Source organism: Lygodium microphyllum, chromosome 3 (assembly GCF_053477565.2).
Source record: "Lygodium microphyllum isolate KBCC chromosome 3, Lygodium_microphyllum_v1.1.10, whole genome shotgun sequence".
In the NCBI taxonomy this organism is placed as follows: Eukaryota; Viridiplantae; Streptophyta; class Polypodiopsida; order Schizaeales; family Lygodiaceae; genus Lygodium; species Lygodium microphyllum.
The window spans coordinates 132,857,144-132,878,907 of record NC_141137.1 but is presented as its reverse complement, the minus strand read 5'-3'; the positions used below and the strand labels follow the sequence as shown (position 1 = coordinate 132,878,907).

Here is a 21,764-nt window from a genome sequence, read left to right as displayed (position 1 = left end):
ACGAGTGAGTTTTGAGGAGGCAATTGCAAATTCGAACCCTCCACAACTGGGCAATTGCATCCATGTACGAGGTGACAACTGATTTGGATGTCTCAATTGTAGGCGACAGCATTTAATGCTGTTGTGGCAGGGCAGCAGCTGCATTTGACTGATTTTCAATCATTCTTCGCGACAAAACTCTGAATTTTCTCTCCTACAGCTTTCTCTTGTTGGGAATAAAGGCTTACCGTGTCTTTTTTACCGTGTTCGAGTGTAAGCGCACCCTTACACTTTGTACTTTACATATATTCAAAACCTAAAATGTGGTACACAAGTCTTTGTACGAAACATCAAGTGTCGTTCTCACTCTATTACTCTCTCAACTCCCTTCACTCTCAACTCAACTCAAGCACAACCTGCACAATAAACTGGTATCAAAACGGACAGGTTATGCACGTTTCTCGAAGCCAATGATAGTCGTCAAGCCATGTGACAGGCGAGAAAGAGCTTCATGAACCAATCGTTAGTGTTCGACAAGTACAAGAGAGGTAGTCGAACAAGCGATAGGTTGAAGTGACCAGCCTCAGCACAATCTGCACTCGACCTGTGCAAACGTAACCAGCTCGCGTATAGACAAGCGGCAAACAAGACGGATGTGCTGCAACCTGACGAAACGGGTAGATGTAACGTGCTGAAGGCACACACGGGCAAGCGAGCCGACAGCACATGCGGACAGGCAAAGTTGACGACACTCGAACAAGTCAACACGTCGCGTTCGAGATTCGGCAGACGTCTTCTTTTTCGTCAAATTTTGTAAAATTCTTGAAATTTTTCATTCTCCCCTTTGCCGAGCATCCATATACACAAGCACAATGTACAATTTTGACCCAAAAATTTGGGACTTTTCTCAGATTTGAGGATTTTAATGCAAAAGTGGACAATCACACTCAAAATTTGCAAAATTAATGCACAATATAAAAATATTTTATTTTTCTTTTCTTTAGTTGTTGCTTTTTACCCCCAAAGATCTCTTGGATTAAGCCGGGATCTTTGCATGGCCAGAAGAGGCAGCCATTGGGACAAATTGGACTAACGGTTTGTCTGAGCCTTAGGACTAGTTCCATATTGAATGGGCACTAAAGAATAGAATGCCAATGGTTTGGGACTGTGTGCTTAGCCACTGGAGATGGTGCACGACAATGACCTTGGCCAAGACAAAAGATGCACATGTGAGAATACTCACGGAATAAAAGTCACTGTAACTGATCCACATTACACTTTTTTATGTGGTTGCAATGACAAAAGTTGCTTAGAACAACTTGAGGAATGCAGGGGTCATCATCCCTAAAATTTAGAAAGTTACTATTTTTGGACCCCAAAATCTGTTCGCGTCATTATCTTCGTGTTTGCACAACGATTAATTCTCTGGTCTGTGCCGACGTCAAATTTTGCATCGATCATGGAGAATTTTAGACCGGAAGGTTTAAACGGAAAAATTATTACATCTATGCCATGTGGCACAAATTCCCGAGAGAGAGAGAGAGAGAGAGAGCATTTTTAAAAAAACATAATAGGCATAAGGGGTAGATCTGAGAATAAAGTTTTGAGGAGCTGAGGGCAGATTGCTGCAAGAACATCAGGCTATGGAGAGTACTTCTTCGACACTAACTCATGTACGGAGGTAGAGCTTCCTCCCTCTGGTCAACTCTCTCTATTCTTAGAGAAAATGTAATGTATGATGGGCTGATTCCATTGAAGGAACAGGGTTTTTCAGCCCTGATTTAGTGCTATTCGTGGGACTGTTTTACTGCTGAAATGATGCCAAACTAAAAGGGATGTTGTTCTGGATATGTTGAACAGTAAGAACGGTGAATTCAGAGATCTGCAGACTGCAATTCTACACACAAATCATTGAGTTTTGGTCACAGAAAATGCTTTCCTAAAAGGGATGTTGTTCTAGACATGTTGGACAGTAAGAACAGTGAATTCACAGATCTGGACAGTAAGAACACGGAATTCAAAGATCTGCAGACTGCAATTCTGCACACAAATCATTGAGCTTTGGTTACACGAAATGCTTTTCTAAAAGGGATATTGTTCTGGACATGCTGGACAGTAAGAACAGTGAATTCAGACATCTGGACAATAAGAACGGTGAATTCAGAATTCTGCAGACTGCAATTCTGCACATGAATCATTGAGTTATGGTTATAGAAAATGCTTTCCTAAAAGGGATGTTGATCTGGCCATGCTGAACTCTCCTTATGCAGCTGGGATTTACTCAGAAAAAAATGAAGACCAACTGTTTACAGATTATGTATTTTGGAACATTTAATTTTTGTAACTTTCCATCTTTTAATTGATAAAGAAATACCAAGAGGGGTGCGGTCTTCGGGGCCAATCTGGTGTTGATCGAGGGAGTGAGGTCTCCACTTTTGTGTGTGTGAAAAGACCATGTGTTAATTGAAGAAACTACCGCTTTATGTGAGAAAGCTCAAAAAGTTTTGGGTGAAAAGGCCATACACATAGGTTTTACAGAGATTACAGGACTAGAGAGATGGCAAACATGGATAAAGGCAAAGGAAAACTCCCTCATGACGAAGAGAGTTCTTGTTCTGCTCATAGACACCGAAGAGAGTATTGATGCACAGGTGTCAGCACCTTCTAGAACCGACATTGAACCACAGGATGAGGAGCAAAAATAGGAGGACTTGTTTACGGCACAACTCCTTAGTATGGTTGGCTCTTTGGAACATTTGGTAAAGAATCCTCGGATGAAAAAAATTTTGAAGTCGCATAATAACGATTCTCAGGCTCAGTCATCACACCATGCCATGGAGCACTCAAAAAGGCAAACCTCTAAAGTGCGTGAGCATGTGGAAAAGACACCAAACATGGAGATAGGTCCAATGCAACAAGAAGCACAAGCACAGGATCACGGAGTGAATGGTCAAGGCAATTATGCACAAGTGGCACAGCAAACTATTCCTCCTCAGTTTGCTACCTATCCTTGTTACTTTGGTGGTGGGTCAATTTTTCAAGCAATGGTTGGATTACCCACTGGTTATCTCGGATACTTGCCCAGAGGACCACCAGGAATGATGCCTGTTGAGGCAGTGAACCCACTTTATGCTAATATTGATCTACAGCCCAATTATCAGACTTTGCAGAGTCCTTATTTGATGCCTGGAGTACAAAATGCAACAGCTGGTTTTTCTCAGCCTAGTGAGCATATGGCAACTAAGACATGTGAAATGAATGTTGATAATGTAAAATGAATGTTGATAATGTCACCCCCATTCTTGGCAAACTACGTATGCACATTCAAAGCTATGTGGACACAGAGTTCCATATTATACCTCAAGAGGGCTGTGATGTTCTATTGGGTATTCCATGGTGCCACAGGAAGCATACTATCTTAGATACTTACAATAGAACGATTACTCTTGTACATAGGGCCAAGACTCATGTGCTAGAGGAGAGTCTGTCCCAGTTGTTTCTGCTTCTGCAATTACTTCTGTAATGAAAAATCATATTTCAATGTATTTGGTTTTTGCAAAGCAAGTTAATGAAGTTGACAGTAATGTGTCCGTACTAGATAAAAGTAGAAGGGCTTTCTTGGATTTTCAAATAGTGCATGTGGAAGGCAAGAAGAATGTAGTTGTAGATGCTTTATCTCGCAAACCACAGGTGTTAGCCACCATGAATTGGATGATATGAAAGAGCAGTATGTTGATGACGAAGATTTCTCTGGAATCTATGAACAGTTGATCAATGGCCAACATCATGATCATAATGTATTCAAAGAAGGCTTTATCATGATACATGGAAGACTATGCGTTACAAAACGACTAAGACCAAAAGTTTTATCAGAAAGTCATGCTCCACCGTATGCAGGACATTGTGGTATAGATTCTACAATCAAAGCGGTAGAGACTCTCTTCTATTGGCTAGCCTTGAGATCTAATGTTGATGCATATGTCAAATCTTGCCTTGTATGCCCAAAGGTCAAATTTGATAGACAGAAGGCACCACGGTTATTGTAACCATTGCCTATTCTAGAAAGGCCATGGGAAAGTATTGCCATGGATTTCATTTTTTATCTTCCAAGAACTTCTTCAAGGAATAATGGAATCTAGACTATCATTTGCAAATTCAGCAAACAAGCACATTTCATTCCTGTGAGAAAAAAGGTTAAGTCAGAACACATGGTAAAGATATTTATGCATAATATCTTCAAGTATCATGGAATGCCACGGTCAATTGTGAGCGATAGAGACCCAAGAATGACTAGCTTGTTTTGGAAAGCATTGCTTGAAAACATAGGCACTACGCTGAAATTTTCATCTTCTTTCCATTCACAAATTGATGGACAATCTCAAGAAGCAAATTCAACTATTTTAGATCTATTGAAGTGTTACGTTTCAAATCATAAGACTTCTTGGGAACACTACTTGCCATTGGTTGAGTATGCATACAATAATACAATGCACTCATCTACTGGTAAAGCACCTTTTGCGATTGTAGAAGGTGAAAAGAAATTGCCTCCCATCTTGTAGACAAAAGATAACATTTTTGAAACAAATCATTATGTAAAAGATTGGGAATAAGCATATAAAAAGGTCAAATATACCTTACAAAAGTCACAAGCTAAATAGAAAAGAGCTGCTGATAGTCATCGTCGAGAACTCTTATTCAAAAATGATGATTGGGTCTTATTGCGTTTTTAAAAGGCACATTTGAGAAAACAGAAGGGCAAAGAACATTTGTTTCCAAAGCCGAGTATTCGTTACTATGGCCCTTTTCAAGTCTCAGAGAAGATCAATGGCATGGTATATAGGCTGAAATTGGCAGAGAATTGGAAAATTCATAATACATTCCATGTGAGCCTACTGAGGCCTTTTATTGGTGAAGTGCCAAAAGATATGATTCAAGAGAAACAGCCTGAAGTAGAGGAATTAGATGAGATTCTAGTTACTGAGCAAATTCTGGCACATAAGGATAGGAAAGTAAAAGGTAGAGTTATAAGAAGATTTTTCGTGAAGATCAAGAACTATTCACCAATGGATGCCAAATGGATGGGAGAGGCTGAATTGATAGATTCGCCTCAGTTATTGCAACTTTACCGAGAAGCTTTCTTAGTGGAATCTACAGTAACTTAGAATGCTTTTTAAAGCAATGTACATTCTCTATTATACAATTAAATAGTGCATCTCATTGAACAATGCACAATGTAAGGTTTACACTTAGCATTAACATGTGTATCATTGAATGAAATCTTAGTGCTTTGAAGTTGTATTTGTTACACTTCAATTGAATGATTATACATGTTGTGACACTAATAGTTCGGGGATACGTGCTATCACCCTGTGTTGCATCTGGAAACATGTATATTAGAAAGGCTCCTAGTAACCATAGTTGGATACAAAATGTGATCCTCCACCTATGTGAGACTTGAACTTGCAATGGCACAAATGGTAGTGGGGTAACTCCTACCATCGCCCCGTGTCATTTGTTAGCAAGTGATACATGCGATGGCACTAATAACATGGAGAATCTTGTTATCGTCTTGTGTCATCCGTTAGTATGTGTAGCATGCAATCGAGGTCGCTTGCTTCTTTCAAGAGGAGGGTATGTTACCAGGTGATGATACTTTTTACAATTGCTTTCCTTCTTTACTTATTAGATATTTTATTTTTATTTTCTTTAGTTGTTGTTGCTTTTTATCCCAGAGGTTTCTTGAATTAAGCCGGGATCTTTCCATGGCCAGAAGAGACAGCCATTGGGACAAATTGGACTAATGGTTTGTCTGAGCCTTAGAACCAGTTCCATATTGAATGGGCACTAAAGAATAGAATGCCAATGGTTTGAGACTGCGTGCTTAGCCACTGGAGATGGTACAGGACAATGAGCCTGGCCAAGACAGAAGATGCACATGTGGGAATGCTCACGGAATAAAAGTCAACGTAACTGAGCCACATTACACTTTTTTATGTGGTCGCAATGATAAAAGTTACTCAGAACAACTTGAGGAATGCAAGGGTCACCATCCCTAAAATTTAAGGAGTTACTATTTTTGGACCCCAAAATCTGTTTGTGTCATTATCTTTGTGTTTGCACGACGATTCATTCTCTGGTCTATGCCGAGGTCAAATTTTCCACCGATCATGGAGAATTTTAGACCGGAAGGTTTAAACGGGAAAATTGTTACATATATGCCATGTGGCACAAATTCCCAAAAGAGAGAGAGAGAGAGAGCATTTAAAAAAACGTAATAGGCATAAGGGGCAGATCTGAGAATGAAGTTTTGAGGAGCTAAGGGCAGATTGCTGCAAGAACATCAGCTATAGAGAGTACTTCTTCAACTCTGACTCATGTATGGAGATAGAGCTTGCTTCCTCTAGTCAGTTCTCTCTCTATTCTCAGAGCCAATGCAATGCATGATGGACTGATTCCATCGAAGGAACTAGATTTTTCAGCTCTGATTTAGTGCTATTCGTGGAACTATTTTACTGCTGGAATGATGCCAAACTAAAAGGGATGTTGTTTGGATATGCTGGACAGTAAGAACAGTGAATTCAGAGATCTACAAATTGCAATTCTACACACGGATCATTGAGTTTTGATTATAGAAAATGCTTTCCTAAAAGGGATGTTGTTCTGGACATGCTCGACAGTAAGAACAGTGAATTCAGAGATCTGCGGACTGCAATTTCACACGAATCATTGAGTTTTGGTCACACGAAATGCTTTCCTAAAATGAATGTTGTTCTAGACATGCTGGACAATAAGAACTGTGAATTCAGACATCTGGACAGCAAGAACAGTGAATTCAGAATTCTGCAGACTGCAATTCTACACATGAATCATTGAGTTATGGTTATAGAAAATGCTTTCCTAAAAGGGTGTTGATCTAATCATGCTGAACTATTCTTATGCAGCTGGGATTTACTCAAAAAAAAATGAAAACCAACTGTTTACAGATTATGTATTGTCGAACATTTAATTTTTGTAACTTTCCATCTTTTAATTGATAAAGAAATACCGAGAGGAGTGCCGGTCTTCGGGGCCAATCTGGTGCTGAGCAAGGAAGTGAGGTCTCCATTTTTTTGTGTGTGTGAAAAGACCATGTGTTAATTGAAGAAACTACCGCTTTATGTGAGTCAGAGACCGGTTTCACCTAAATTGTCAAATTTGTGCTCGGAAATGCCTTTGGAGCAAAAATTGCAATGAAATTTTGGGGATTTCACAAGTAACTCTTGGCTTGGTCTTTAATTGTGTTAGAAATTACTTAAGGAGAGCAGCACACGAGATTTTTAATTCTGAAAATTCATTTGCAGATCTGAAAATTTCTGCAATCTTGAGATTTTTCATTGCTGGTTGGTACTCTTGTGCACTGTGGTCACTTGTGTCATATTTGGGCTTGCCTTTGGCGACTGGTTAGTCAATTTGGGATTGCAAATTATGGTTGGAAACAATGACAGCAGTAATCTTTTGCACATAAAGAAGCTTGAGGGTGCCCATAATTTTGCAATCTGGCAGAAGCAATGCTACAATGTCTTGGTATAGAAGAAACATGTAAAGCCCATCAAGATTCAAAACTAAGGGAATCAAACCAGCAAACATGGAACAAGACAAGTGGGATGACTTGGACGAGCTTGCTCGCTCAACAATTGAGCTCTCAATGTCAGACAACTTGCTCTTCAACATTGAGAAGCTGAATTCAACATATGCAATGTGGCAAAGGCTTGAAGAATTGTATGCTCAAAAAAGTGCAGCCATCAAGGTTTATTGGCTAAAACAACTGATGGACTTTCGCATGAAAGAGAGTACAACCATGTCTCTACATTTAAATGAGTTAACTCAATTTTCAGTCAACTGATTGCTTTGGATTTTCATATTGATGAAGAGTTCCAAGCTACCTTCATGCTATGCACTCTACCTGAAAGTTCGGATACTTTCAGGACAGCTTTGAGTAATTCGAATGCTCAGCTATTAAACTCTAATGTGGAGAGTTCTTTGTGTTGATGGAAGAACTCAATAGACAGAATAACTCAGCAAACAAGTCTTCAAATGCATTACGTAGGGTAAGATGGATGTAGGGAATAAGATTGTGGAGGGTAAGATGGTGGAGGTGGATATGTCTGATAAGAAGAAGGAGAAGGGGAAAAAGATGGATAGGCAGAAGTAGGCTGTGAGTGTCCAATGAGTGCCGATTAAGATGGAGGCACTGAAACATGAATGTTTCCATAAGGTGCCGCTGTAGGTGGAGGCACTGGGGGACACAGAAGCCTTGTCCAAAGTGAGGCTAGGACACAGCAGTATGACCAAAAGGTCCACTAGGTAAAGCCATGGAGGCAAACTGTGGAGTCAACTGATCCACACTCGAGAGAGACTGGGGGGGATACCCAAGCTGCAATGATCCCGAAAGTGTATATGAAGTAGGTGGAACACCACCCAACAGAGGTAGGATGAAGTCCTAAAGGATGTGCCCATGTTTCCATAACCCCCCGGTGTGATATGCTGTGCGACATAAAATGTCTGAAATGAAAAAATAAATGGTGTGAATGGAAGTGGAGAAGCAGCGGATGAATGTGGTGGAATGGGTGGGTTTTGAAAATAAGTTGCAGGAGATGCAAATGCATTTTGTTTATTTTTATCATTTAATGATTGGAAATGAAAATGTGAAGATGATGATGCACCATACAATGAAGAAAAAGGAATACTAAATTCATTCCAGTTTTGTGAAATAGACGGAAAAGAAGAAAGGGTAGAAGAAGAGGTATCTGGCTTTTTCTTATAATCCCCACAACATGTATTAACATACAGGAATTGGTCCTCAAGAGGACATTTTCTGTAGTCAACAGACTGGACTCTTTCTTCCACATGATCTCTACCATAATATTGCAAAGCAAAAGAGGTAAAAGAAGAAGGAACAAAAGACGAATCTAAAGTACCTTGCATCAAAGTGGAAGGAAGAGGATGAAAGAAAGGAACATACTCCGAGTCTTGTTCCCCAAGAGGGGGACCCATCCCTGATGGAGGTCTCAACGGCCCTGCAACATCATCAAATTTATGCACAATATCTGAAGAGAGAGATTCATGTAAACCTTCATTTAAAAGCTTTTCTTAAAGAGCAATCCTTCGATCGAGCTCCTCAATCTTCTTTTGTCTATAAGCTATGATCAGTTTGTATTTTTCAGAGGTCAGCTTGCCTAGCTTTTCTTCCATGTAATCAGAAGTGTCTTCCACCATGTCGAAACTTTGTGAAGCAAGCTGATCGGCCCACTCTCGCTCGGTTCTCGACATAGTTGGTTTTGAAGACTGAATCGGTGTTGTTGTGTTCGAAGTCATTTGAACTTACTGTAGTTCTTGCTTATTGTGTAGAGCTTTCAGATCAAAGACCTAGGTTTCTCAAAGAGTATCAAGCTCTAATACCATGTAAAGAAATACCCTAACACAAAAACATAAACGAAAACCGTACGACAAAGCACAGACTGATAAAAGAACACAGTTAGGGTTAGGATAACTCAAAGACAATGAACACAGTGAATGAATGAAGTGATATGACAATTGAATATACGATGCTTATGCAACAAACACACTATATAGTGAATGAATACTGTACCTCGAATTCCTGTATCTCAAGGATCAAGGCGAGGGTAATGAGTTTATGAGTGTGTCGTACTCTTAATGAATCCCGAATCGCAACAAGGCAGCCTCCGAATGTCGAACACAAGCAAACGCAGCAGTGAGAAGCTGGATCTGATACAAACAGTAGTGAGGAGAGAGAAAGACTAAAAATACAAGCAGGATAACTTGCAAGAGAGACTAAAAACGTAGGCACGACAGCCTATAAGAGAGAGAAAGACTAGAAATGCAAGCAATAGGACTGTGATGATGTGGCAAGCTGTAGGGCAACAAGTTTGCACAGGAACAACAGTCGCCTGGCTGGAATCAGCTCCAAATTGCGTAAAGAGGGCTGAAAATCAGGCGCCAACAACTGATGGAGACAGCAATGGACAGCTTTGGCTGAGATGTCTTCTGTGGAACGAGATGTGGGCAGCAAGCTGAAATACCTAAAATCTACAAAAACGATATTAGAGAAGAGTGGAGGGCTGGCTGAATATTTATAGAAAATTAGGGTTCTAGATCCTCTTCCACTTAATTCTCTCAATCTGCTCCCTATTTTAGGGTTTTGGCTAAAATAAATCTAAAATAAGCATATTTTGGGGCTGTTTAAGTGGTTAAGTGCATTTCTTAGCACAACAATCATTTCATGTCACACCACATCATGAGTGGTTCTCCGACTACAATGGTATTGTACGTGTTGTTGTCCTCTTGGGGGACAACTATGCATGTAAAATTGCAGGCATTGGTAGTATGAAATTGGAATTTCAGCATGGATCCATGTTTGTTTTGTATAATATGAGACATGTACCTCAACTGAAAAAGAGTTTGATAAGCACAGGGCAACTAGATGATGAAGGTTATCACACCACCTTTGGGGATAGCAAATGGAAAATATGTAAGGGCTCCCGCATAGTTGCTAAGGGGTCCAAAAGTGATACTCTGTATCCTTTGCATGTTTCTAGTATGCGTGACCATGTTGTCGTCGTAACTGAGCAGCCAAGTGTTTCTTTGTGGCATAGCCGATTGGGACACATGAGTCAATCTAGAATGAAAGTACTCTCTCATTTGGGTTATTTACCATCTTTGAGATATGTTGATTTTGAACAATGTGATCATTGTATTTATGGTAAACGTGCTCAAATGTCACACAAAAAATCTCTTTCTCTAAAGTCGTCACCCTTAGAGTCAAAATATCCAGACGTATGTCAAATGCCAAGATTATCTCTAGGGGGAAAGAAGTATTTTATTACCTTTGTTGATAATGCCACACACAAGGTTTAAGTTTATCCAATCCGTCGCAAAGACAAGGCCTTGGATAAATTTAAAAATTTCTTGGCACTTGCTGAAAATCAAACCAACAAGGCCTTAAAATGCCTTCGCTCTCACAATGGTGGGAAATATGTGTCCAAAGCCTTTCAAGACTTTTGTGACAGCAAAGGGATTAAGAGGGAGCTTACTGCTCCTCATAATCTGCCCCAAAATGGTGTTGTACAGTGTATGAATCAGACCGTTCAAGACAAGGTCCGTACAATGATGTCACATACTACTTTATCCCATGGTTTTTGGGCAAAGGCTGTTATGACCACCATACACTTGATTAATCGGTCACCAAACAAGTCTTTTGGGAGGGGTGTTTCCCCAAGAAGTGTGGTCGGGCAAGCCACCTTTGTATACACACTTGAAAGTGCTTGGCTGCGAGGCATTTGTGCACATACGCAAGGAAGAACGCAGTAAACTTGAGCCAAAGTCCTGTAAATGTATTTTCCTAGGATATGGTGATGAAGGTGAAATGGGGTATAGATTATGGGATCCCGAGAAAAGAAAAATACTATGCAGCAATGATATCATCTTCCAGGAAGATCGCATGCACAAATAGCCTAAATGAACAGAGGAGGTCCAAAGGGTTGTATTCCGGGAGGATGTACCAATAGGACAGCAAAGAATGCTAGTTAGACAGCAATACATACATGCTGCAAATGTCCCTAAAAATGCAAGGAATGATGCTGTAAATGATCAGCAGAATCTTGCCCATGATGTCCCACAAATTCAGCAAGAACACATGCACTTGGAACAACTTGAACCAATTATACAGCAAGCTATGCCTGCAAAATAGCAAGCTGTTAATGCAGATTTATAGGATGAACAGCCAACAAATATTGACCATTGGGTCTATAGGTCAACCAGAGTGCAAAAACAGCCAAATAGATTTGTTCCTGGAGTAAAGTGGTGAACCGTCATGCTTCCAAGAAGCAATGGACAGACAGGATAGTAAGAAATGGCAAAAAGCAATGCTATCAAAAATGGAATCTCTCATGAAGAATGGCACTTGAGATTTGGTACATTTGCCATAAGGACAAAAAGTGCTACCCTGCGAATGGATTTACAAAATGAAAGTCACTTCTGGTTCTTTGCCCAACTACAAGGCACGCTTGGTTGCTAAAGGGTACAAGCAAGAACATGGAATTGATTTTGATGAAATCTTTTCTCCTGTAGTCGAAATGACTACTTTGCAAACCATCTTGGGCTTGGTTGCATCTGAGGACATGGAACTCATACAGATGGATGTAAAAACCGCCTTCTTACATGGTGATCTGCATGAGGAAATCTATATGCAGCAACCTCACGGTTTTGTTGTAAAGGGAAAAGAGCACATGGTATGTAAATTCAACAAAAGTCCATATGGGCTGAAGCAAGCACCACGCGAATGGTATCACAAATTTAATATATTCATGCAATCTCAGGGATTTCATCGTTCTCAAATTGATCACTGCTTGATCACTGCTTATATACCAAGAAGGCAGCAGATGGCAGCCTTATTCTCTTGGTATTGTATGTGGATGACATGCTAATTGCAGGCAAGGATGTTCATGCCTTGGACTCCTTGAAGCAGAGTCTACACAATAGCTTTGTTATGAAAGATCTTGGTGAGGCAAATTACATTCTTGGCGTGCGTATACTCAAAGACAGATCAAAAAGTCCTCTTTATCTGTCACAGTAGGAGTATATTACGAAAGTTCAGCAATGCTTCAATATGGAGGGGGGGAGGAAGCTATTAGTATACCATTGTCTCCATGTGTGAAACTTAGTGCAGACGACAGCCCTACATCAGATGATGGTAAGGCTAAAATGGCCAAGATACCTTACGCTTCAGCTATTGGTAGCTTGATATATGCTATGGTTGCTACACATCCTGACATTGCATTTGCGATGGGAGTGGCTAGCAAATACATGGCATATCCTAGCAAAAGGCATTGGGAAGCAGTGAAGGGTATCATGAGATACCTTAAGGGGCACAAAGGATTTGTGTATCTACTTTGGTAAGTAGAAGTCATCTGTTGTTGGTTTCACGGATACAGACTATTCTAGCCATCCTAACTGCAGAAAATCTACTTCAAGATATATGTTTATGTTCACAAGAGGAGCAATCTCTTGGAAATCTAGGCTGCAAAAGTGTGTTGCACTGTCTACTACAGAGGTAGAATATGTGGCTACCACAAAGGCATGCAAAGAGGCTTTATAGCTTCCACGCTTAGTGAGAGAGCTTGGGATTACAACGGTTCCTATCCTCCACTATGACAGTCAGAGTGCTATCATGCTAGCACAGAATCCTGTCTTTCATGCAAAGACAAAGCACATACAGGTAAAGTATCACTTTATCAGGGATGTACTTGACAGCAAAGGCATTGAGCTTGTCAAGGTACATACGGATGATAATCATGCAGACCTCACGAAAGGTCTTCAAGCCGCGCAGTTTACTCATTGCCGCCAGATGATAGGAGTAGGATAGTATATGTGTCTTTCAGCTTTGTACATACATACACTTGGTTGATTCATTCCTCTACCTTCAAGCATATTGCCTTTAGGTGGGAGGTTGTTGGGAATAAAGGCTTATCATGCCTTTTTTTACCATGTTCGGATGTGAACGCACCCTTACACTTTGTACTTTATATATATTCAAAACCTAAAATGTGGTACACAAGTCTTTGTACCAAACATCAAGTGTCGTGCTCACTCTACTACTCTCTCAACTCCCTTCACTCTCAACTCAACTCACGCACGACCTGCGCAACATCTCTCTCATCTCTTAGCCATTTCACAGGCTTGCTCTAAAGATCTCAGTATTTGGACCCTTGGAAGCTGAGAAATTGCAAATTTCTCTACTGTAAACCCTAATTTACAGCAGAGATTATTTAACAGCAGCCTCAAGAAGCGTGCCGAAAATTGGAAGCTCCAAGTCTTGGATTTTTTAGGGCTGAAGGTGAATTTCAGCTAAATTCAAATGTGACTAGCCGGTCATTGAATTTGAGGCATTTCCATCGTCTATGAAGTGGATGAAGGCCAATTAAGTGCCCGAATCAAGGGGCGAAACAAATTGAAGACAGCATGGTCACTTTGGATAGCAAGGGGAGTTTGGATTGCGAAAGGGATCGGGAGAATCCCATTGTAAATCAACTTCTTCTTTAATAAAGCTAAAGAAATACTGAAAGAGGCGCCAATTTTAGGACCAATTGGGTATGCATTGTCCAAGATCAATAGGTAAATTTGTATTTTCAGATTTGCATTTATTGTTTGCTGCTGTAATTAAGTTGTAATCAAGGATTTACCACCCATCCACGGAAGGAAGGCTAGTTTCAATCGTGCCCTTTATTCTACCGCCATGGAGGTAGCATGGCTCCATCGTATGATGGCAAAGATTGGCTTTCCTCAGATAGGACATACGGAGCTATGCATGGACAACCAGAGTGCCCTTACTATAGCGAAGAACCCAATGTTTCATGCTCACACAAAGCACATTGAGGTTCAGTATCATTATGTTTGGGAGCAAATCGTGGATTCTGAGTTAGCAGTGGCCTCTTGTCCCAGGGAGGACAATGCTGCAAATTTCTTCACAAAGCCTTTACCTCAAGTTTCTATGCTTCATGACATGAGGTTGTTGGGTCTTTAGACACTCCCAGGATCTGAGGGGATGTCAACCTACTTGTTTTAGTCATGTCTGTCTATCATCTCCTAGTTGTGAGCTCCCGTCAGAGTCTAATGGAGACGTGGAAGCTCTAACAATTTAGCATGCATTTCTCTCATTTCAAGCACATTTCTTGTGCATTTCCCTAGTCTGTCACAAGGTTTCCACCTCTGGTCAGTGTCAGATTGCTCCATGACTGCTAATTGTTTTTGTCATTATTTTTTCCATTTTTTTCAACAATCGGACTGCATTAAATGCAGCCATTTTTGAACATTTATTACAAATCAACTAGATTTAGGGCCTCCTACAACAATCGAGTGTCAGTCAAATTTGGAGGGTGTTGGCTAGGCTAATTATAGCGATCTCATTGATCACTCTCTCACTTTCACAGGCTATCTTCAGCACACTCCTCTCCGACACACTCTTCGTCATTGGTGCTGCCTTCATCATCTCAGCCTGATCCGATGCCTCGCCGATGCCTCGCCGACGCTTCGAGCTATCTGCAGGGACTGATCAATCCTCATCATTGTATTCAGCATTCTTCTTCGGTCAATGCAGTATTTCTTCCTTCATCTTTTGTTCCCTCCCCCTCTCTCTCTCTCTCTGTGTGCTCGTGTTTCTTCTTCCATCGCACTCTCACAATTATATGCTCATGCATGTAAGATGCATCTATACTACTACAAAGGTCTAGAAGAGATTGGCAACCCTCTACCTGGTCCAAACATATGGGCATCACATATCCCATAAATTGTTGCTACAGCAACTTTCTGTTGCGGATTCCGTATGATGAAGGACCCCATCAACAAGATGGAGGAGATTCATGATCACAAGGAGTGTGTAGAGTAATATCCCCAAGTTTCCTTTGGCAAAACACGACACGACATGTCACGTCACGACACGGCATGGCACAACACGGCACGTCACGGCACGACACGACACGACACGACATGATTGCAAGGAAGAGAGTGAAAAGAGTTTTAAGAATGAAAGTGAGAAGATGTATTAGAAGGTTGTAAGAAAGCTTTTTACAAAGGAACGGGCAATTCGAAGATGGTGCAACATGCTACCAATATCGTCTCAACACCGTTAGGTAAGGAAGCAAGAGGATGCTCCTTAAATCCCTTGATAAGATCACGTCTCTCGAGGACCTAGTTGTGGCACTTCTCTCACATCTTCTATCACCAAAATATAGTGTGTTATGCACTAGCCTTTTCACCTCTCATAGGAGACACAATCTCACTTAAGAGGGGCTGATCCCCATGGTGCTTGAGCAGGATGCGCATCACAAGGAGAAAAAATTTGGCAAAGCTAGTGCCCATAGATAAGCCAAGCAAAAGAAAGGGAAGAAGAAATCCAAGAAATGGGATTCATCTTCAAACTTCGATACAAATTTATAGGGAAAATGCAAAAGATATCCAAAGAGTCCTCACTCTATTAGAAGAAATACCCTCACACCCCAAGAAGAATTGTTGGATACCCTCACCTTCATCCTAGAGCAAAGGATGGAGCTACATCATCAGAGCCTCCCTCTACCTCTACTTGTCAATCTACACCAATTATTACTCATGAGGCAATGTTCCTTCGCATCAATGACGTGGAGGAGCCTTCTTTCACTGTCTTGTCTTTTAAGAGGCCTTGGCTCATCAACAACAGTGCTTTGAGTCAAATGACTCCCCGAGGAGATTAGCTCCAATATCTCCATTCATATGAGGGTACAATCATTGTTGGTGATGTTGAGAAACCCACTCACTAACTGCATTTCTTTTCATCAATTCATTCAAGTTTCACATTTACAACTCCAAAAAGGGTTGGGCGTCCACATTCTCAGGTGACACCCAAGACTGCCTATGCCTATGAATAGGGCATTGACTCCCTTCATTCCTGACACATTCATTCACTAACTCTCTTCATTAGGTCACCCTATTCAATCAGTCTTCACTCTATTCCTCACTCCCTCCACTGCTGTTTACACCCCTACCCCATTTCTTTTCATTAATTCATTCAAGTTTCACATTTACAACTCCAAAAAGGGCTAAGCATCCACATTCTCAGGTGACACCCAAGACTGCCTGTGCCTATGAATAGGGCATTGACTCCCTTCATTCCTGACACATTCATTCACTAACTCTCTTCATTAGGTCACCCTATTCAATCAGTCTTCATTCTATTCCTCAGCCCCTCCACTGCTGTTTACACCCCTACCCAAAGGACATCTCAGTTTGTGGATGATCCTTCGCAACTATTTGATGTTTGGTGGCCTCTTCTACTCACTACATGCTCCATTTATAAGTCAAATGCTGCCACCCAACTGGTCTTACACCTTCAGGATGACTAGCATCAGGTCACTCTATTCAATCAATCTTCACTCTATTCCCCAGCCTCTCCACTATTGTTTACACCCCTACCCAAAGGACATCTCGATTTGTGGATGATCCTTCGCACCTATCTAATGCTTGGCGGCCTATTCCACTCACTACAGGCTGCATTTATAAGTCAGATGCTGCTGCCCGGCTGGTCTACATCTTCAAGCTGACTGGCATTTATAGGATTGCTGCAAGTGACATCACTCTTCGTCAGCCAAGATTTGTGTTTTGCAGCCTGGCACCTTTCCAGCATCTGTACCATCTCCGACAAGCAGTCGGCTCACCCAATATGCTGTGTTTTGTTGCTGTTGGGCTCTCTATTGCTGCGTTTTAGCCAGAGGCAGGCCGCCCTGTTGTCCCTTAATCTCTAGAGTGTGGTGGTTGCTGGTGATCTTCTTCCTTGACTCCAACAACATCCGAGGAGTGTGTTATGCTCCCTCTACAACTATCCTTCATCATCAGCATTTACCTTCAATATCCTACAGCCTAGAGAACTGCATTTCACTCACTTCACTATGCAAATTCCCTTCAGATACAGCCACCTAATCAGACAAGACAATGCAATCATCTTTGAGCTTGGCTCCATTGTATCAGCGTGATTTATTCATGCATGATTCAATGTTCATCATTCTTCGCTCTTCTTCTAAGCTTTTCTCCTCGAAAACCCTATTGTCTCTCTAATATGGTGTGAGTGCATATCATCCCATCACTTTTCTTGACATGGTATCAAAGTAGAGGTGCTCAAAGAGCTAAAGATCCTCTTCATTGGAGAAGGCAAACAAAGGCTATGGGTTCAACAACACCTTCAAGTTAACCCTACTTCCGTTACATCATCAAGAGATACCCTTGTCTTCTTCTCCCTCCCACCCTCCCTTTACAAGTTTGCCACACCAGTGCTATGGCCTCTATATAGACAAACGGACACACCAATGGATGCATCTCCTGCCGCAAGAACAGTCATACCACCAAAGATTGTTGACATTGACCTTTGCTCCCTACTCCACTAGATTATATGCATCTTCCCCTCAACATGCCTTGTGCCACCTCACTCTTATGGGCCACACAAATCATTTTGCATCAACTATCAAATTATATGCTCAAGGCAATAAGACACACATGATGTGCACTAAGCCCTTGCAAACAAAGGGAGGCTCTAAGACCCCACAAGGCGATCAGTGAGACAAGTCTCTGACCCAATTGAGAGATGATGGTGAGGAGCTATTAAAGGTGCCATAACTTGCAAAGAAACAATAGGCACCAAGGGCTAGGCGGAAGCAAATGATCACCCAATGATGAAGGAAAGAGGTTGTTGCTTCAAAGAAAGGCCCTTAGAAGATTGCAATCTAGAAAGACCCTTAGAAGATTGCAATCTGTGACACAAAGGGCCAAGGACCCATCTGACATGCACAAACAATTAGGCAAGTCAATTTTCAATGCCACCATTAACCAAGCTTGATCTCTTTGAGCTCACACAGTTGTACAAGACATATCAAGTATCCAAAGTTCAAACAAGTTATAACATGTTGAGGAGGTCTTACACTCTTCCTCTAAGCACAAATCCTCAAATCAGCCTCCTCCACAGCTAAATTGCTCTTCCATAATAGACAAATATATAGCTACTTCGAGACACTCGACATTCGCAAACAAAGATTATCAAGTAAGATAAAGGCTTTGTACTCCACTACAAGCTTAGCTACAACTTCAAACACAAAGCCCTCCACATGAAATTGAGTAATCCACAATCCTAGCACTCAGAGCAACAACATGACTCCACTTGAAAGTCTCTACCACATAGCATGTCCATCTTTTAAAAGCTTCTCAATGGAGGCACCACTTCATGACTGTGCTCAAACTCAATGACAACAATCATGCAACCAACTACCAAGCTGCAGTAAACAACCACAAGGCATGAAGAAAGTTTTGTATTGAGGAAGTTGGAGCAAACAAAAGCACTTATTGTGAAACATGGATAACCTACAGTAGTTCACACTCTTAATGAAGACCACAAACCACCAATGCACCAATAGACAAGCAAAGTTTATGAGAAACCATGGATAGAGCATAGGCTTGACTAGATCTATGGATGAAAAGAGCTTGGCAAATAAAGATGAATAGTGTGAATAGTGTGGTACAAGAGATCTTTTTGTAACGATATATAAGGGCTCGCTAGATATTGACTATGGGATGATGCAAGCACTATGGCCAAGATATATACAACAAATAACAAGAGCCATAGAAACATGGGGTGGGGTATGGGGATGAGAACAAAGACGTGAACAAAGAAAAATAAGTATGACAATTGTGCGCACACACATGATTGATGGGGTGCCTATCTAGGTGTGCAAAAAAGTGGGCAACCTGGCCAAAAATCAAGCATGAACCAAATGGAGTCGAACACTATATCTCAAGACAGTGACGACATCAAGAGTCAGACAGCAGCAGCAAGATGCAAATTCTGCAATAACTTGTGGACCTGCAAAGAGCCTAGCAACCTGCAGATGTTCACTCCGCAAACAGCCTGAATCCTACGGGTAGCAAACTTTCATCACCTCAAACTCATCTCCAACAACCATGAAAGCCTCTGGAACTAGTCAAGAACAGTCAGGCAGCAAAATAGAAACTGCTCCACCTCAAAACCCCAACCTAGGATGCCAATAAGCCGGCCACACATCCCCCTCACACTCACAAAAACAGTGGAAACAAGGAAACCAAGTGAGATAGCTGAAATGATGAAACCCGGCAACCAATAGTTGTCTTTAAGGGTGTACTCAAACAGCAGAAGTTTATTTCAGATGAAGTACTATCAGCAGTACATGTTATTAACTGACCAGTTATAAAGTACAGAAACGTGACGTACGTGTGTGTGGCCTTAGGAGCCAACATGATAATCCTGAGGATTTGTTACAGGTGAACAAAGGATCCTGCGCTCATAACAGCCAAACTTTGTCCACTTTCATCATGTGAAATTGCCAGGCACTTTTTGCAGTTCCTGGAATGTCCACCTTGCGACTTGCAAATTATGGAAACCAAATATCCATTTGCAGAGATTCATGACAGTTTTATTGTGTTGCAAGCTAGGATCAGCTTGGATTCAATTCCAGTAAGTTGATTTGGAATTAATGGAAGATTATTTCGTTGACATGCAAGTGACATATTGATGAACAGGGCAGGTTCGGAAAACCTTGATGAACTATATGGTCATCTGGGGCTATATTCTCAATGATCATGCCTCTTTCTTTGTCTCTATCCTCAATTGGTCTGATGAGGTGCGGAACTGACCATTCACATGGACAAAGGTCATTTGCAATACCCTGGCGTCCTCAAAAACTAGATCCAAAAAGAAGCATCAAAGATGCATACACCAGTAATGAATTTCACTAAGGTACCACGATAAGTCGCAGGCTGTACTCTAGGCGTGGTTCACTCCCTACACAGAAATCGCCCGCAACCTTTGCAAGTACAGTGATGTGTGACTCTATTGTTTCAAATGGATTGAATTGAAGCCTTGCTGTTAAGGAGCCAAGATAAGCAAGTCGGAACACTGACGACACAAGCTGACATTTACATTTCAGGTTATGGAATTCGATAGATAGATGGATACTTTAGGAGATGGATACGAAGAGAGAGAAACACACACACATCAAGAGACGAAGGGCAGGCGACAGAATCACACCAATGAGAGACTTCACAGTTTGTAATCCTTCCGATGAAGGCCCGTCGGGAGTGAAGGTCGATTTGCAAGCGTCATAAAGCCGTTGCAGAGCCATGGCCGCACAGCCTCTCTCTCTCTCTCTCTCTCTCTCTCTCTCTCGCCAGCTATCGGTCGCCGGGGCAGATTTCCCTCTCAGAAGCCATAGATTGATGATGTCGCTTCTTCCTCGGAAAGCCACAGCCTACAAACACCATAGATCAACCCACAAATAAAGATCTAGCTACTTTGTACGACGTTTGGTGTAGACAACTGTTGTGAACGACAATTTATGCAAGCAAGTTTTGAGAGCTAATCTAGCTTAACGATGATAAATATGATTATATTATAATTATAATTATAACAATCCGAAGGTAGGGAAAGTGAGCTACAACCTTCGGTACTCTAGGACTCCAAGAGGAATTGAGAGAGTCATGCAGGCCATCTATGTCACCTTAAGCGTGCAAACAATTTCATTATCAAGAAGTGAGACTCAAGCTCTCTATAAAATGTTGGTAATAGATAGTCATGTGAGCTCCCCACCTTGAGGACCATTGTTGTTGTGGAAGGAAGATGTATACGTAGAGTGACCCCTATGGTTGATTGATTACTTGGTGAAAGTCAAGCTCGAGATCCAAAGACATCTTGGAAATTTTGTATTCCATCATGGAAACCAATGTAAGGAACAATATTGTGACATGAGAGATTTAGAGCAAAGCACCACTGATTTTGGCTATGTGAGACATAAAGTGTGAGTTATAACCTTTGAGAAGAAATATAGGCTTTCAAGTATTACAATATCTTCTTGCATTATGAGAATATCTATCTATAATAAGCGTATAGAAGGAAGACAAAAACATGATAAATCAATCGAAGTTATACAAATGTTAAATGTTTCAACTCTAAATGGAGCTTTAAGGTTTTCTGCAAGGCACATTTTGGAAATATATAATTCAAAAACTTATTTTCTAAAAAGCAATAGACCTTGCAGGATCTATCTCAACTCTAATTTCTTATCTCTTGAGGAATAACATACACACAATATGTTGACCTTTACTGCACCAAAATGATAAGGTAGAGTTGCTTTCTTTTTACTTTCTCCTAATGGCCCACTCTCTTGTTGGCAAATCTATACTATATT

The 21,764-nt window shown here is 41.1% G+C and overlaps 1 protein-coding gene across 2 annotated transcripts in view; it reads right to left on the bottom strand.

Annotated features, from left to right (window-relative positions):
* Positions 1-20,890, bottom strand: part of LOC148038915 (plant cysteine oxidase 4-like) — a 54,800-nt gene extending 33,910 nt beyond the window's left edge. Inside the window, exon 1 of one of the 2 annotated variants that reach the window (XM_087674801.1) lies at positions 20,573-20,890. In XM_087674801.1, coding sequence (XP_087530927.1) covers positions 20,573-20,702 — 130 coding nt within the window. In that variant the 5' untranslated portion in view covers positions 20,703-20,890. The remainder of the gene's footprint in view (positions 1-20,572) is intronic. The other variant, XM_087674802.1, reaches the window with a different exon arrangement.
* Between the last annotated feature and the right edge of the window lie 874 nt (positions 20,891-21,764).